Here is a 17,441-nt window from a genome sequence, read left to right as displayed (position 1 = left end):
ACCCGCCGCTGAGTCACAGCTGGCACGGCGGAGCAGAGGAGAGGGAGAGAGAGAGGGATGCAGCTGGAGAGGAACAGGCTTGGACGCAACTGCGAAGGGTTGCTGTGAAAGGTGGCAAGCAATTGCTGTACCAGTAAATGAATGTATAAATGAGCACAAGTTTTTAAGAGCTGCTCTCTATTCCTCTGTCCCTCCCTGCCTCTCTCTCTCTCTCTCTCTCTCTCTCCCCCCCCCCCCCCTGTGTTTTCCTACAGGGTGCAGTGTGAAGCTACCTCCTCTCTCACTGTCTTTCCAGGCCCCTCCATAGTGTTTTTTCATTTATATTATGAAAATCTGTATGAAATAAAGCGAGAGCGAGGTGTCTGTGTCTGTCCACTCGACGAGTGTGTTGACCGGGACGAGCTGCTGTGGGCCGCCGCATTCACGGACGCAGAGATTGCTCTCCGCCGGCCTTTATCTGTCAGGACGACGCATCCCTCAGCGGAGGGGCGGCGGGGGAGGAATGCAGGGTCCCCTGCATTTGTTTTCACAACATAACAACTACATAATCATGCGATTTAAGTCGTTCAGGCGCCAGGATAAAGCCCCTGTCAGCAGCGTTTCTGAGCAGACAACACTGGCAACAAAGCACGGCTGAGCTGCCACGGGCTGCGCTGCCAGTGCGGTTCCCACAGCCGCTGCATTCCTGCGCCATTCGGCAGAGCGGGCCGGATCGAGTGCTGCAGGCCGGGACATGCAAGTGAGAGCAGGATTAGACTCGCTCAGAGACGAGACAGGGGCCGCCTTCAGCTCATAGCAGTTCTTTATACTGAAGGTTGTTTTTGACTCCATGTTTCAGTGCCTGCGGTGGACAGAGCTCTCCCGCCGGTCACTGCTGGTGCTGCTGGGAGGTGGAGGGCAGTCCGCACAGTGGCTGGTCATGGGGGCGAGCGATGGGAGGGCTTCACTACCGCTCAAAGAGGAAGGGAGAGAGAGCAGTTAGGTACATGGTCCATGTAACAACCAGCGTCCTCACCACTCTGCCTGCGAATAAACATCACTCCCATACCCAGGAACAGGCGCAGGGCCGTTCCCAGAGACCCCCAGGCAGCGCTGCTCTCGGGGGACGGGCAGAACGTGCCGTCGTCTCCCTGCATTCGATGGCACTCAAACTAAACACAAAATGAAATCATGTCTTCGAAGATGAGGCGAGGAATGCCGTTTAGAAGTAGCCTGACCACATCTGTTTCTAATGTCATTTTAATATTTTATTGTTTTGTTTGTTTGTTTAAGCAGAAAGGATTGATGCTCAGTTTTAAGTTCCAAAAGTATTGTGTGTCCAAATCTGGAATCTGAAACACATTAGACTACAATCAATGCACATCCATCGAGCGCCTGCCGAAATATCGCCTCTCCCCCCCCTTTGGACGCTCGACTCGTCCATGCAGAGCTGAAGAGCGCCCAGCGTGTTTTGCTGGGTTGCTGTGGCGTCGGTTCCTCACGGAATGGGACTCACCTGCTCGTCCAGTGAGGGGCGCTGCGATGTATGAAGGAGCCACGAACGCAGGTCTCTGTGCCTCCCAGGGTCCAACAGCCTGATGGTCTCCAATTAGCATTAACAAGCGTTTGGGCCTGTGTGTGTGTTGGCCCATTCACACAAACGCTCCGAACAGCTAGCGAGTATAAACACAGTCCACTATCAGGATGGCCGTGATCTGGGGTTTCTGGAAAAAATAAAAATAAATTTAAAAAATGTATAACTTAAATAAATATTTCCCGTTTGGAGCTCGAAGTTGACGGAAACAGTTCCGCGCAATTTGTTTTTACTGCAGCGGACCACCTACCGAGCCCTGTTTGGAGGAGCCGTATTTGTTTGATTTTTAATTTCTTCTTGCTGTCTGTTTTAAATAAACAATTAAAGCTATCGGGACTTCTCACAACTGGGTGAACATCTGGAGCTCGGGGCTCTGGGGGGAGGGGAGCTCCGTGACCCCGTGTCGGGGGTGGGGGGGGTGCTCGGCTCTTGTTTCGCAGTCGTGCTCGTCTTTCATTGGCCTGGAAGAGCCGTTTCAAGAAGGAGAAAAAAGCCCAACAATCGGCTGCAAACGAAGAGCAATTAAACGTGACCTTTGCGTGCCGATGTAATGCGACACTATAAAAATATTTGCACATAATTGACCTGTTCGCCGCGCAGCTGAAGCCCTGCCATCGGCCCGGGGGAAGAGGAGGGGAGATGTCTGTAGTTCGCTTCTCTCTTGCCTGGGTTGCTGTCGAAATTAGATCTGAACTCGTGTCAGATTACAGAGCTTGTTCTGAGCGGTTTAACACAGGCTTCTGAGCAGCAGCCCTGGTCCTGTTCGGTTACTTAGTGAAGTCAGTTTAAATGCACTGAATTAACCCAGCCAGGCAATAGCGCTGAGTGACGGGACTGATGCCAGAGTCACGGGGGTCCAGAAGGGACCCTGGGGCCCCGGTGTGGGGGTGCCAGTCCCCCGGGACACTGATACCAGTCTCAGGGTCCGGTCAGTGTGCAGGTGTTGTCCAGAAGGGTCCTGTCCCTGTCCCTGTCCCTGTCCCTGTCCAAAGTGAGAGTTTGGTACTGCCACATGTGTAACGTTATACCCTTTTACATGTATTGTGCGCACCGGTATTTATCTTTAAAAATGACAGTAAGTGTGTGTGTGTCCGTGCGGTCTGTCATTAGTGCGTCGCTCTCCAGCCCCTCTCCGTCTCGCCGGCCTATGAAGCTGTCCAGTCTGTCAACAGGGGCTCCAGTGTTAGGTGAAGATAAACACGGCCCTGTGCGTTAGCCCGGGCCGGGGGGGGTTGTTTATGGCTGTCAGAGCCGCGCTGGGGCCCCCCCTCGCCATGCGGGTGTGAAAGTGATTCATACTTGACCCCGTCACCCAGGGGGTCAAACGCACGCCTGCACTGGGGCCCTTGTTTTCTCTGCTGTGAAAGGCCTCTGGAATGATCCATCGGGGCTGCCAGCAGGAATGTGTTCTTGGAGCAGAATGAAAACGCCGCGGTCTTGTGCTGCTCGGTCCCGTCGTCTGGTCTTTACGTGACGGTGGCGGTGCAGGACCTCTGTGGGGGGTTGCATGCATGCATGCTTGTCAGCAGTTCAATCAACGCAAGACACGCAGGTCTTTTAACAGTGAAGGTCGCATTAGAGTACATGTCTGCTTACAATAGGAGTGTATGCCACACACACACACACACACAATCTGAGAGCGTCCGTGCGGCCACTGCCACCACAGTCATTACTGATTGTGTAACGTGGTCAGATCCATGTCATTTCGCAGCTCCCTCTCGTGCTGGAGGATTCTCGAGTCAGACTGCGGTCTGGACCTGGGGGGGGTTCTGTCTGCCTGCGCCTGAGTGTCGGTAAGTGCGCTGGGGGAGCGTGCAGAGTCACGGTGGCCTGAGAGTCTGGGGTTAGCGGTCAGCCCGCCCCTCCCCAAGCGTGTCTGGGGCCTCTGGGTGGTTTCCGCCTCGTCCCCGTGGCTCCAGCTGGGCCTCAGAGCTGCTGACTCAGTGTCCGAGACTCGTCAGGAAGTTGAGCAAGAGCGAGAAGAGCTGCGATGCCACAGACTGGGCTGTCCGGACCTCGGCTCCGGCTGAGCGGATTAAACCCTTGGCAGAGGCAGAGTGCACTCCCCCTAATCTGAGCTGCAGTGTCCAGGGCAGGGTGGGGCGCAGTAATTGCCTTTCACCCTCCCAGTGCTTCAGCAACCTGGGCCTGCTCTCCCTCAGTCAGGAGTTGACTGGTATTGTGGGGTCCAGCAGTTCCCAGTGTTCAGAACTTCTCTGGCAGACCCCCAGTCCCATTTGTCTTTTATTTTCAATAATTTAACGGCTCCTCAGTGGGGATTGTCTTTTCAGTGAAGGGGAGAGATTCTGAGTGGTTCCAAACCCCCTTCCTGGTCGCGGTTCTTGCTGCTGGGGGGGGCAGGCGCCTCTTGTTCACTTTGTTTTGATTTGTTTGGTTTTGTTTTTGGTGTTCCACTCATTTATTTTTCTGCTTTTGCACAGAAGTCACTCAGCCGCTACAGAAGGGGGCCCTGAGTGCCGTTATCTCCCTGTCTATCTCCCGATACGTCTGATCTGGAGTGAAGCCCCTGGACACGCTTGGAGGGGGGAGGGGGCAGGATGAAGCCATTAGCTCGGCAGTTTGTTCTGCTGTTTAAGATCAAACCTCTCCAGGCCCGGATCTCAAGTGCAGAGATCAGCCGGACACGAGATCAAAGCTGGGCCGGAGTGTGCTAAGCCTCAAGTGTGTAGCCATCACCCTGACACCCGTGTCATAACCGCGGACACACTGAGGCACACAGTAACACCTCACACTTATCAGTTGATTGCACAGGCCTTGTATTGAAAAGGGGTGAGAAGTTCTTGGTTCTGTGCTTCTATTTCTATTTGACTTCATGACCTCGTGTCCACGGTCTTGAGTCTGGGGGGGCAGATAAATAAATAAGAGTTATAATGGTTCAGAACCGAGTCTCAGTATCGTTTCAGCAAAGTTTACATTTGTCTGCAAGTCTTGAGATTCATGAGATTTTGCCAGATAATGAAATGCCGGCGTTCCGGTGACTTTCCCTCGGCCGAGGACTGGGCTGTTTTTGTTTCGAGTGTTTCTGTCTGAGTTTTGCGGCAACGGCGGGGACGGGGCCCCGCTTTGTTTATCGGCCTGTAAACTGCCAGGAAGAAATGTGTGAAAATAAATATTTAAAAGGATGGGGGGAAAAAAGCACTGGATATTGGTTTTCATGGGCATTCCAGTCTGTACTTAATTGCTGTTGGAAAATGCTGAGGGGCCAGGGGCCGTGTGGACTGGGGTCCATGTCCGTGCCGGGGGGAGAACCGAGACGCCTACATCGGGGCCACGGGGGACAGGCTCCAGGGTGTTGCTCTTCGGTTATATTATTATTTTTGTATTATTATTTATATAAAAGCGTAATTTGTGCCTCCTACATCTTGGAGAAACGGAGCCGGGCTTTAATCGATGGCAGGGTCGGTCCGAGGGCCGCGCCCCTCTCAGCCTGGCAGAGCTGCCGGTCCTTTTCTCCCACGGGTGTGAAAACGAGCTGAGTGAGTGTTTCTGCAGACGGGGGGCGGGGGGGGGCATGTTTTTAGATGCGAGGCGTATTCTCACGGCACACCGGGTTACGAAAACAAGAGCGCAGACTTTCCAGTCCAGGGCACTGACGAACAGACAGGCCTGTGATTGCGTTTCGCTGGGTAAACAGTGCGCTGGGAAACCGGAGCCTGGTGTGACAGTGCCGGGTCCGCCCCGGTGCCGAGGAGCAGAGCCCTGCCAGCCAGAGTGTCCCCGTGTCCCCGTGTCCCCTGTGGCATCACGGTCAGATGCAGCACTTTGGTCGGGACGGCAGCGTCACGTTTAAATATCATTCCACTTATTCCATCACTCTCTCTCTCTCTTATGTCATGCTGCTAGCCCGATCCGAGCCACGCCTGCCACAGTGTCGTTCTCTCTCTCTCACACACACACACACACTCCAGTGACAACGCCGTCAAACTGTCATTTACATTTCTGTATGAGTATCACTGGCGAAGTCACTGGATAATTGGTCTTTCTGTTCTAGTGAAAGGTGTTATTTTTTCACGTTTCTGTCTGTCCCCCTGGCCGAGTGCCTGCCCCCCATCTACAGATCAGACGGGATCTTTGGCAGGATAATAGTTTGGTGTTGTGGGGTTGGCGGGGGGGTCCTGTGTTTGGTCAGACGGAGAGCGGTGCTGCTACATCTTTAACAGTTTAGTAACAGTCTTGTATTGCTGCTCTCAGATCCTTGAAGGCAGAACCCACTTACATTTGTGAAATGGTGCAGAAATGGCTGCCAAGGTCGATGTGTGTTTACATTGCAATCATTCCGGCACGGCTTTGTTTGGATTGGTGATTGAATCCAGTCCCCCTGCCCAGCGCAGCTCAGGGGCCCCGCGGACCAGGATGTTATTGTGTAACCCCCTCTCTCTCTCTCCCCCCTCCCCCCTCTCTCTCTCTCCACCACAGGGTCAGTACCGGCCCTCGGCCCTGCTGTGTCCGGAGACGTTCGTGTGGGTGCCCATCGAGCGCTGTCTGCCCATTCTGGACCAGCGGCGCTACAGCCGCTTCAACGTTGACCCGGCGGCAGGTAGGTCACCGGGCCAGAGAGGAGGGTCTTGGATAAGGGGCGGAGCTTAGCGATCGAAAGTGCGGGGAAACGCCAGCGCAGTGACGCCAGGAGCCCCTCGTCATGAGGGCGTTACACCGTGTACACAGGGCGCTTGGGGTTCTGCGTGTCTCCCGCTGCTCCAGTGGGGGGCAAGGGCATGTGCTGGAGTTGGACCTCTAGTGATGCGCTTCTACAGGCTTTTTACAGCCGGGTCTGATGGGTAGTGCTGAGCTACCGAGTCCCGAGCCTAAGGGTTTACTCTTCCATTCACTGCTAATCACTGCCTTTGTGCTTTCAATCTGAGCACCTCGGTGCCAACCTGGCGAAAGGTGCTATACACAATAAAGATCGGTCAATTAGTTGTCCACCCCTTGACACACAGTACATCGACATTTTAACACTTTATTTTCTGTCGCTGTGAACAATAGACGCATCTCTGTGACTGGGTGCCGATCGGTAGAGAGGAGACGGGCGTCCCGGCACCTGCAGCCCGTTGTTGTGCTGATACCGCGGCCTCCCGTCAGCCCGGTTTGGGGGGACGGTCCCAGCCCATCCTGCAGGGGCCGATGGGGGCGTCTCCCTCGTGTGTTGTCGTTTTGTTTTGGTATCCAAGCTGCTCTTGCCTTGGTGTCTGAGCGACGTGCTGGTGTGGGCACCCATAATACGAACAATAACAACGCCAGGTTATAATAACACGCCTCTCTAACTTTCCCTCCTTTCTTCTCTTCTCTCTCCTTCTCTTCCTCCCCCTTTTCACATCAGTCTCGGCGTTCTAAAAATACATCCGTGGCAGTCGCTTAACCAGGCGCCAAAACGGCACAGAGGCGTTAGACTCGTAATGCTTCACATCTCTGGTATGCGCTGGCATTGTCGGCCCCGATCTCCACCTTCCCTCGAAATGAAGGGTTTTCCTTGCATGACTAAAATGGTTTTAAGGGATTAGAGAGAGTGAAGCGGCTGCGTGCATGGCTTTCTTCTCTTTCTCTCTCTCTCTCTCATATTCTTTCTTTCCTTTCTTACTCTTCTTACTTTTTTCCTGATGTGGAATTTCAAGTTCAGGCAGATATTAGGCTGTCGTTGAGACACAGAGAGACAGACAGACACAGAGATTGAGACGTGTCTTAGCTTAATGTTGAAGCCTGCAGAGTGTCTGTAGTGAGTCCAGTCCGTGGTGTCGTGGTGATAACTACACATTTATTTGCCTGTGACCCCCGCCCTGCACTCTGTAGGGCCAGAGGCCAGCGCCAGGAGGATGTTTTTCATCATAAGCCTCGACAGATCTTACAGAGGGGTCCCTCTTTTATGGAAGTGTAAAGGGGATGTCTGCACTGGTGATACTGGTCAATAATGTGCTTTACACAGTTAGTGTTTCTGCATTTGTGTGGACACGGATTAGTGTGATTGACTTGGCCATGTAGGTTTATATATGTGTGTAGATAAAGAAGTGGATGAAACACGGTGGATTATATACGATGTGACGTGAAGTACTGGAAAGATTCGGAGAATATGAGCTTCCTCTGTCTTGCTTCAATATATACAAACTGAGTCGTTAGAGCACAGAGAAATCAAAACAGTGAGGAAACCTCTATCACTCTTATTAAATATATCTACATCAACCCCACTCCACTGACACTGACCAGATCAATGTCTGCAGAGTATGACTCTCACAACTCCCCACAGCAACTCCCTGTGATTTGTCCAAAAGGACAAGGAGAAAGGACTTGAGATAATCGCTTATCCGAACAACTTACGTAACGTTGCAAAAACCCTGCAGCTTCAGTTTCTGCAACTCTCAGATGCAAGAGCACTGGACTTACAATGAACCCGAGAGAAACAAAGGTCATGCTTAACAGCTTTGTTAAATCAAAGACAAATTAATTAGATCAACAGATATGTGAAGAAATCTGAAGTTATGTCAACAGACCAGCACAGACGGAGACATTATGGAAGAAGTGAAAAGCAGAGTGGAGATGAGTGTGTGAGGAAGAAACGGCACAGTTTGCCTGCAGTCAAAGGTGTTGATTGACCAGCGCTGACTGAGGGCTGTGAGATCTGTCAGGTAACGCCAACGCCACATTCGTGGGATGATGAAATTATCAAATTTGTAGCAGCTGTAGATGGAAGCGAGCTGCCATGTCGTCAGGCTGCCGGACGGCCTGTCCGCTCTCCGTGACTGAACTCCATCACGATGCCTGACGCGCCCCGATGATCTCGCTCTCTCGGACTCGGCAGGACTGATGCCAGCGTCTGTGTTATTCCAAGGGAAGTTTACATTTCGAGCCACTTACGTGGGCCTGGCTGTTTACGTTTGCCTTAGTCCGGATCAGTGGCGTCTGACAATGGAGACGGCCCGATGTTGCGCCACAGAGGCCTTTGTTCAGACTGTGGTGGGAAAACAGCCACGGGATCTTCAGTGTACTCTGTCTTCGGCATCGTGAGCTCATGCTTGGACCTGGCGCCGGCTGTGCCGTAAACACCAGCCTGTGGACATCACTGTCCGAGAGCAGAGCCACGGAAAAACTGACTGAGGGAAGGCTGCCTCCTCCTCCCTCTCTTTTCTGTCCTTTTAGTCTTCCTCTCTCCTATCCCTCTCTTCTCGTGTGGAGCTGCAGATATGTTTTGCGTTCTGTCCCTCCAAACGCATACAGCCAGGAGATGGAAAGCGGATTTAAAAAATAAAGAGTAATTGTCTTCTGCAGGAACATGGGTTCAACCACTGGCAGCTGCCTGTGTGTGTGTGTGTCCGTCCCTGGGTGGGTGTGCGTGCGCCCCTGGGTGGGGGGTTGGTGTGTGCGTGTGTGCGTCCCTGTGTGCATGTGCATCCCTGTGTGTGTGTGCGTGTGCGCGTGTGTGCACCCCTGTGTGTGCCCGTGTGTGTGTGTGTGTGCGCCCGTGTGTGTGTGTGTGTGCGCCCGTGTGTGTGTGCGTGTGCACCCCTGTGTGCGTGTGCACCCCTGTGTGTGTGTGTGCGTGTGCACCCCTGTGTGTGCGTGTGTGTGTGTGTCCGTCCCTGGGTGGGGGGTTGGTGTGTGCGTGTGCCCCTGGGTGGGGGGTTGGTGTGTGCGTGTGCGTACCCCTGTGTATGTGCGTGTGCGTGTGCACCCCTGTGTGGGTGTGCGTGTGCACCCCTGTGTGTGTTTGTCCGCCCCTGTGTGTGTTGTATGTGTGTGTGTGCGCATCCCTATGTGTGTGTCCGCCCCTGTGTGTGTGTTTGCGTGCGTGCGTGCTTGCATGTGCGCCCCTGGGTATGTGTGTTAGACTCCCATTGCAGTGCAGTCTGGTCCATGTCAGTGTCCAGCTCCTGCCTGCTGTGTAACACTGCTCACCCGTCGCAGGTCTGTGCTGCAGTGTTTTTGACCTGCACGGGTCTGCGCTGCGTCAGGTAACGAGCATGAAATCTGCAGCACCTGCTTCTGCCTCATATAAACGAGCCGCAGCTCATAAAACCACAAGACAATGGGAGTTTAGTTTCCATCCCTCTAATCCGCTCGTAAAATGACGCACCTGATACGGCAAGTGAGGCTCGCGATGGAGTGCAGCTGCGGCGCCGTGTGTTTACTGTCATTCCTCTGTCTGTGACTTTCAGAGCAGACAGACTCAGAATGTCTTTAAAACTGTCTCAAAACCTGATTGTGTTCAAAAGTAGACATGACTTTTGTTGTTGTTGAGAGAGAGAGAGGGAGGGGCGTGTCGCTGTTTGGGGGGTCGCTGCGATGGCCGATGTCATTATTGTCTGAATGGGAGTCCTGCGGGGGGCTGGGGGGGCTCTCTGGAGGCACAGCCATTATCCGGCTATATTGAGTCATCACTGCCCAGCTGTGCCGTCCACTGCCAGCGCACCTTTGGTCGCACAACACCGTGAGCCTCCCACACACCCTGCCCCCGCCTCATGACAAAACCGCTGGGTGTGATGTAGCCATCCACCCCCCTCCACCCCTGGCCAGTCAGGCGTTACCCCGCTGAACCCCTGCGCTGCTGCTGCCGCGCCGAGCCCCCGTAATTAGGCAGGCGGCCCCTCTGTGTTTACATCTCTGTTCCTGTCTTCACACTACGGAGCACAGAGCTGCGCCGGCCGGCCTCAATAGGAGCCTTTGTTTCTGCCTGAAACCAACGCAGTGCGGCGGAGGGGTGTTGCACCGCACTGCGTTGGTTTCAGGCAGAAACAAAGGCCTCGGGGCAGCACTCCTGCCCGGGCCGGGGGGCTCCTACAGCACGGATCAGGTTCATACGGCTTCTTCTCACCACTCAGTGGAAACTCTGCAGAAGCACATTTTTTGCTCCAAAAAAAAAAGCGATCAAATCCAAACAGGTCTGCAGCCCCAGATGCGTTACTCCCCCCGTCCCCCATATTTCATAATTGGTATTAATGTGATTTTGATGGAGTGCCGGGTTTTCCAACGTTTACAACATCACGCCGAAAGTGAAAGCAGCTGTCCAATTACGGCGGGGGGGCTGGGGTCCGTGTGGCCGAGGGCGGGTTCAACTTGGGGGGAGGGGCCCTTGTTGTCACAGTGACCGTCTCTCCTGGGATTCTCAGCTGGGGTCCAGACGGGCCCATAATCCATGCCAAAGACAAGTCCCTTTTTTGGTTTTAACATCAGCGCTAAGTCTGTCTGTCTGTTTAGTTTTAATTGTATTAAAAATCTGGAAGCTTCCCTATTAAAGTAATTGGTGTTAATGAAGTCCCGAGCCACGTGGGGGGCACTGGCCGGTGTCTGTGCTGCCATGCCCGGGGGGCTGTGGCCCAGTCTCTCGGGCCCCCAGGTTCATGGCTGCCCATTGAAATGTGTGGTTATAGATTTTGCATTGTGCCGAGAGACCTTTTTTTTTGTGGCCCTTAGGGAGCCAAGCCCTGTTTTTACACAGAGCTTAATGAGAGCTGAACGCAGGGCTGCAGAAGCAGCGTCTCTAAATCACCCAGTGGCTCAATGTGCCCATTGGGTGAAATGGCCCTGGGTCGTCCCAGTGAGTTATTAATGAACGTGCCGATCGGTGCTGTGACTGGTTTATAGCTCTAACAGAAAAGAGCTGGACCGAGTTAAGATATCGTCCGCTTCCCCCGGGAGGCACTGGTGACCGTCGGCCCAGAGGCAGGTTCACTTTGTGCGGCTGTTTCAGATCAGGGCAGCGTTAGTCTCAGCACTGTTTGAGTCTGTTTGTCGGTTAAGCACCGGCCGTGGCAGTGCACTCTGTTAATTTGCTGTAGCGTTGTCTGCTCTCTCTACCCTGCCCCTCACTGACCCGTCTCTGTGTCTGCGCCGCAGGGGATGTGGGCGCCCTGAGGGAGCTGGGCCGGCTGCGGGTGCTGTACTGCCGGACGGTCATGCCCTTCGCGGCCTACGCCAGGAAGCGCAAGGGGCCCTGCGACGAGAAGGACGTGCAGGAGTACGGCGAGCTGGTGGGCCAGGCCTGCGCCGAGAGGATGCTGCTGTTCCGAGCCTAGAGGGACCGGCTCCAGCGCCGTCCCTGTCCTCTCTCCTGACCCTTCGGCAGGACGGCACTTTAACCGTACTGCATATCATGTGCACTGACTCTCTCACCCTTCTCTCTCTCTCTCTCTCTCTCTCTCTCTCTGTCACTGAGTTCTGTCTCTGTCTCTCTCTATGTGTCTATGCCTCTCTCTCTCTCTCTCTCTGTCTGTCTCTCTTTCGCTCTCTGTGTCTCTATCTCTCTCTAAGCACCTTCCTTTATCACATCATCCCCAAACCCGAATTATATATAGACCCACACTGACGTTTCTTGCTTTTATTTTATTTTATGTTATCTGGGGAGGGGTGGTGGGTTTTGCACTGAAATCTCCCGGCTCTTCCTCAAACCCACAGTGAGACGAGGTTCCCGGTGTGTTTGCCCCGGAGCCGCGGCATTTGAACATATTGTTCTGAAGTGTAACTGCTGTCCGAGCCCGTGTTGAACTGACCGGGGGGGCGGACTCTCCTCACCCCGGAGAAATGCAACACTCTGTCCTCGGACCACGAGTTCTCTTCCTTTTGTTTGTTTTCGATTGTTTTTGTTTCTCAGTAGTTAAGGACATATCTGGGGTTTCGTGTTGCTTTTACATCTTAGATTTTCCATTTTGTCTTAAAAGGAAAGGGGATAGTTAATGTTGCATTATAGAAGAGGGGAATAAACATCGCTCTGTGTGTGTGTGTGTGTGTGTGTGTGTGTGTGTCAGTCTCTGAGGGGAGCCGTCCCGAGCGACTGGCCACAGGCTGCCTCCCTCTGCGCTGTGGGAATCGGGTGTGGGGCGAGATCGAGCGCCATCACGGCCGAGCGGAGGCCGCGGCTCTCCTCACCAGGCAGCGTCCCCGGCGCTGTGGCGGCGGGTCCCTCGCGGAGCTCCAGATGTACAGCCGGGAATCTGCCCCGGCCCTTTTCTGCTGCTGTTGTTGTTTTCTTGAACGCCTGCCAGGCTCTTTTGATCCAGTGTGGTCCCGAAAAAACAGAGAATGTGAAAACAGCGTTGTGGTGCCGACAGCCCAGACTGAGCAGCACGTGTGCGCCAGCAGGGACGCCGGTGGGGGGAGGGCGCAGGACGCAGTCCAGGAGAACCTGCTCTCCTGGCACCGGACACTCAGACTGGCTAGAGCAAGAGCTTTTAGATTTTTATTTTCTTAATATTCCTGTTTTTTTTCGTGCTCATTCAACTCAAGTTAATCAGTTTGTTTTATCCATATATGTGTGTATATACACTCCTACAGAAATCTACACCCCCTAGAACTGCTTCCACTTCAGTTTCATTCTCCTTTCTGTCCTGTCGAGAGCCCCAGTCCTGCCCATGAGAAACAGCCCGTCACACGGTGCCCTCCAGGCATCCCAGCACTGATGGCGCTCTGTGTGTGAGGCGCTGTGTTGGGTTTGTCCCAAACAAAGGCCAGAAAGTTCTGTCAAACCGCAAAGCTCTCGCCACACGGCCTCAGAATCTCCCGAATGTCTGTTCTGCAGAGCTGGGAGTCGAGGTGGGCTGTCTTGAATAACGGCTGCCTTCTTGCCACTCTACCATACAGGCCAGATCTGTCCAGTGCTGGGGCATTGTTGTCACATCCACACTTGGACCAGTCTTGGCCATAGAAGCCTGTAGCTCTTGGCCACTCAGTAGCCTCTCTGACCCTTCTCCTTCTCGCCCGCTCATCCAGTTTGAAGGGATGGCCTGATCTAGGCTGGGTCTTGGTGATGCCAAACACTTGACGCTGGCTCCATAGGATATTCAAGGCCTTTGATATGTTTTTATACCCGTCCCCTAATCTGTGCCTTTCGACATCTCTGTCCTGGAGTTCTCTGAAAGCTCCTTGGTGCTCAAGGGTGAGGCGTCTCTGAAACGCTCCACCCAGCAGAAGAACTACAGGAATTTATCTTGAAATCATGTGAATCCCTACAAGGGAGGCCACTGCCCTCGGGGTGTGACTGTGAGGCGATCGCTCACACTGGGGCTCATTGGGGACTGCTGTGACAAGGGGGCGGACACTTATCCAAGCAAGCGATTTCACGGATTCATTTTTATATATACGTTTTCCACAGATTTCTAGAATATATATATTTTCACTTGGAAGTGCGTTGACTGTGTGGATACATTAAATAGATGAGAACAATTTTAATTCCAGGCTATAAGGCAACAAAAGGTGGACATTTTTAAATGGGGTGTAGACTTCCTGTAGGCGCTATATATAATCACACAAGGTGAGTTTAAAGGCACAAGAAGTTGCCGTCTTTGTTATTGATGAGTCAAGGGTTTGGAGAGGGAGCGGGTAAAGTAATAAGACGCCACAGAGGGGTCTATCCCCCAGCATGCACCTTGATTGTTTCTTTTTGTGATCAAATGTTTTTTATTTGCACCTCGGTTGTTAACAGCAGAGAAGAAGCCAAAGATCCTGGGAGCTTTTTCCTTTTGTTTCTGACCCCGAGCCTCTTAATTCCACCCGACCCGGAGCCGGACCCGTAACCACACACAGGACCGTGGTCGACACGCACCCCCTGCCTTCCCAGAGAGGTGCGGGAGTAAAGCTGCGTGGTTCACCCAGCAGCCTGTGTTGTGTATCGTCCGAGTTCATCTAACCTGTATGTTTCAGTGGCCCGCCTTTGAAATCCCTTTCTCTCTCATGTGGAGCAGCGGCCCGCCTCGGCGCAGCCCGCCTCGGCCCGGCCCGATTGCTCAGCTCCATGCCCGGAGTCCTGGTGTCGCCACCGTGGCTCCAGAGTCTCCAGGTCTGGACTGGTCCCAGGTGTATATCTGTTTGCTGCATGTGATTCACTAGTCACTCAATATCTTTCACTGTCCTTAAGAGGGGATCTTGCTTCGCCGCGTTGAAATAGTAATTCTGAATCCACCTGCTTTAGTAGCATCAAGAAACATCATCCAATATGTATGTATGTATGTACACGTCCTTTGTAAAAACAAGTGTCTGTGTCTGTCACTGTGTTGTACTTAATAAATCATGCTTTTTGGATGAGCCCTGATCTGGTGTCCTGTGTTTGATTGCTGCTGGAAGTGTCCAGATGTTGACGGCTGCATCCCCAGGTTAATATTCTCCCTGTGCAGCCGCCTCCGCTCGAGACGTGCCAAACAGAGACGTGGCCCTCCTCCACCGAAGGGCCACGGATTGTCCCAGCAGAGGAACAGACGGCCCTGACCCAGACGTGCGGCTCGGCGGTGTCGGATCTTTCAAAGAGGTCAGAACCCCTCCGGTCTCCCTGAACTACCACCCACCCACCCACCCGTGCATGCTTCTCACCCGCAGCAATAAACACAGTTCCCGATCACTGCGGTTATGGTGAGAGTCGCTGAGGAGGGAGAGTCCCGGCGCAGAGATGAGTTGCTGTCAGTTTTATTAATGTGGAGCACAGACAGCCTGTTCAGCTGTGCTTTTTATTTTAATTTATAACGGGTAGGTAATCTCTGCTGGCTTTGGGGTGTGTGGAGCAGGAATGTCTAGTCTATTAATCTACGAGTGGTGCGCTACAATTCGTTTATATTCCTCGTGCAGCTCGCAGAGGGGTGTGCTGCCTGTCAGATGAGACGCAGTGACGCATCACAATCTTACAGTTGCGTCTTCTCCTTTCGTTCAGAAGTGTTTCTTGTTTTTGTGCAGTTGCTTGTAGTTTATTAATCCATAAAGCTCATCCACATTCTCAACTCAGCGGCGGTCTCTCCTGTTCCCTGAGAGCCACAGGCCGGCAGGTGTTGTGTTGCAGGTAACTTAAGAGCTGCAAGGGGAGCTCGAGAGCTGGAAACAAGGATCAATGCGCTTTAGCCAAGCTGTCTGTGCAAGGACTAGCACTGTGGATAACTGCGAGAGCTGCGCTTGATGGTCAAAATGGGCCCCTTGTGCTGCCATGTGACTCTCACTGCTGTTGGAGCCAATTAAATATGGGTGTCGTTATGCAATTGACTCCTAATGAGTAGTGCACAAGAGGCGCCTCATAGTGTTCCTGTGTGTGTTTGTTTTTTGGGGCGGACATTCAATTCGTTAATCGTTCGAGTGGTCGGGAGTCTGGCACCTGCTTGACCTTCATCGGTTACATTATAACCCCTACATGTAAACCGTGAGATGAAAGCATTGATGTAAGAAGTCCAGAGCTTCCCTGAGAGACGTGTATCGTCTTCCCGGTGCAGAGAGACTCCTAGGCTCAGTGTGAACCGGGCCCACGCGTGGTTCTGCAGCTGTGCTCGTAGAAGAACCGGCAACTGTGTGACAGAACTGTCTGCAACGCAAAATCCCCCTCACCCAAATAATAAACACACCATGGCCACTCCATTCATTCATCCCGAACGATCTGTCAGCGAGGATCCACTCGTGTGTGTGTGTCTGTGTGTGTGTGCTTGTGTGTGTGTAAACAGCCTGTCTGCCCATGTGATGTGTGTCTGCCTGGTGCAGGAGAGGCACAGGCAGATCAAGACGCTGACAATGTGTGCGCGGTCTGCAGGGCTTGCGTGTTTTCTCTTCCTTCAGTGTATATGTACATGTTTGTACTGGCTCCCACGCAGGCCTTAATAACGTCAGAGGAAACGCAAAGAGCAACAGGAAACACACAATCCTTTGTATACAGCCTGGGGATTAAACCGATCGTGTTTAAGACACACTCCTCAGTCTCAGACATGAGAGGGTGTGGGGCCCAGCGCTTCACTTTTTTAGGCTAATTGTTTTAAATCAACTTTTTTCCCCCGGTGTTTCCTTCTTTTTTCTACCCCATTGACATGTTGTATCTGCAGCTTTGTGCTCCTCAGTAGAGCTGGAGTCCCATCTGCAGTCCTGCTCATGGATAACAGGCGCACTTCAACACGATGACGATACTGTAGTAAATCGTCAGTTTAGGAAAAGCTTACTGAAGAATACTTAGCATCCACTGAACTGCGCTGGTTGTTGTATAAGTGACTGCATTCACACTCAAGTCGGTGGGACCCTGGACATGTGGGCCGCTCACACAGCCCCGGCTGCGGGACGGGACGACATGGGCTCCGAGCTTCAACTCTGACCTGGGCCCCTGCCAGAGCCCTGATGGAGTCCTGAGTCTGTGTGGGTGTGTGTGTGTCCAGTGTGTGTCTGTGTATGTGGAGCCCCTTCTTCAAAGCTTTCCTGAGAAGCCTGAGAGCTCGGGGAGAGTTGCCCCTCTATGGTGTCCCCGGTCTTTGAGCTCCCTTCTCCCATCATGCTCCCTGATTCCCAGGCCTGCCGGTGCCCCACCCACTAACTCACACCTACACAAGCTTACCATGCATCTGTGTTCATCCTGCGGTTGTGATCGCTCTGCCGCGGTGTCCTCTGGGCTCGACATGCCCAACTCGGGGCCGTGGACCCGTTGCTAAACAGCCGCACGTCCACACCGTCGACTCAGACTCTTCCCATCCAAACACAATCATCCTTTTCAAATAGTCTGATTATATCACTTAAAATCACATTCGCTGGAAGTTTACATTTTTCCCAATCAGATGTATTTTTCCTGAGAATCGCAGACGGCTGCTTTGGGTCGGAAATGGATTACCGTTCGTGTAATGAGGAGGCACGACATCCGCGCATACGATAGCGAAACACGGGACCGATCCCCCCCACTCGCAAGGTGTATATTATTACAAACGGGCTCTGATTAAACAGAACCGCTCTCTGCTTCTGGGAACTGATTGCCTGTTTGTGTTGGACCGGGCCGCGTGTGTTGTGGGCGCACTGGAAATACCACCCATTCCTGCACATGGGGAGACGGAGGCGGAGAACAAGTGGCTCCTTCATCCTGATGGCAACACAATCTCCCTTTCAGCCATTGTATATATATATATTGATATTGATATCGTAAACACTGGGA

At 53.0% G+C, this 17,441-nt stretch overlaps 1 protein-coding gene across 6 annotated transcripts in view; it reads left to right on the top strand.

The window, feature by feature from the left end:
- ate1 (arginyltransferase 1) overlaps positions 1-14,603 on the top strand; it is a 50,730-nt gene extending 36,127 nt beyond the window's left edge. For all 6 annotated transcript variants that reach the window (XM_066693827.1, XM_066693825.1, XM_066693824.1 and 3 more), the window contains 2 exons: positions 6,011-6,131; positions 11,417-14,603. In XM_066693827.1, coding sequence (XP_066549924.1) covers positions 6,011-6,131; positions 11,417-11,595 — 300 coding nt within the window. In that variant the 3' untranslated portion in view covers positions 11,596-14,603. The remainder of the gene's footprint in view (positions 1-6,010; positions 6,132-11,416) is intronic.
- Positions 14,604-17,441: the final 2,838 nt, after the last annotated feature.

This window comes from Amia ocellicauda, chromosome 20 (genome assembly GCF_036373705.1).
Source record: "Amia ocellicauda isolate fAmiCal2 chromosome 20, fAmiCal2.hap1, whole genome shotgun sequence".
In the NCBI taxonomy this organism is placed as follows: Eukaryota; Metazoa; Chordata; class Actinopteri; order Amiiformes; family Amiidae; genus Amia; species Amia ocellicauda.
This window is presented reverse-complemented; position numbering and strand designations above follow the sequence as displayed.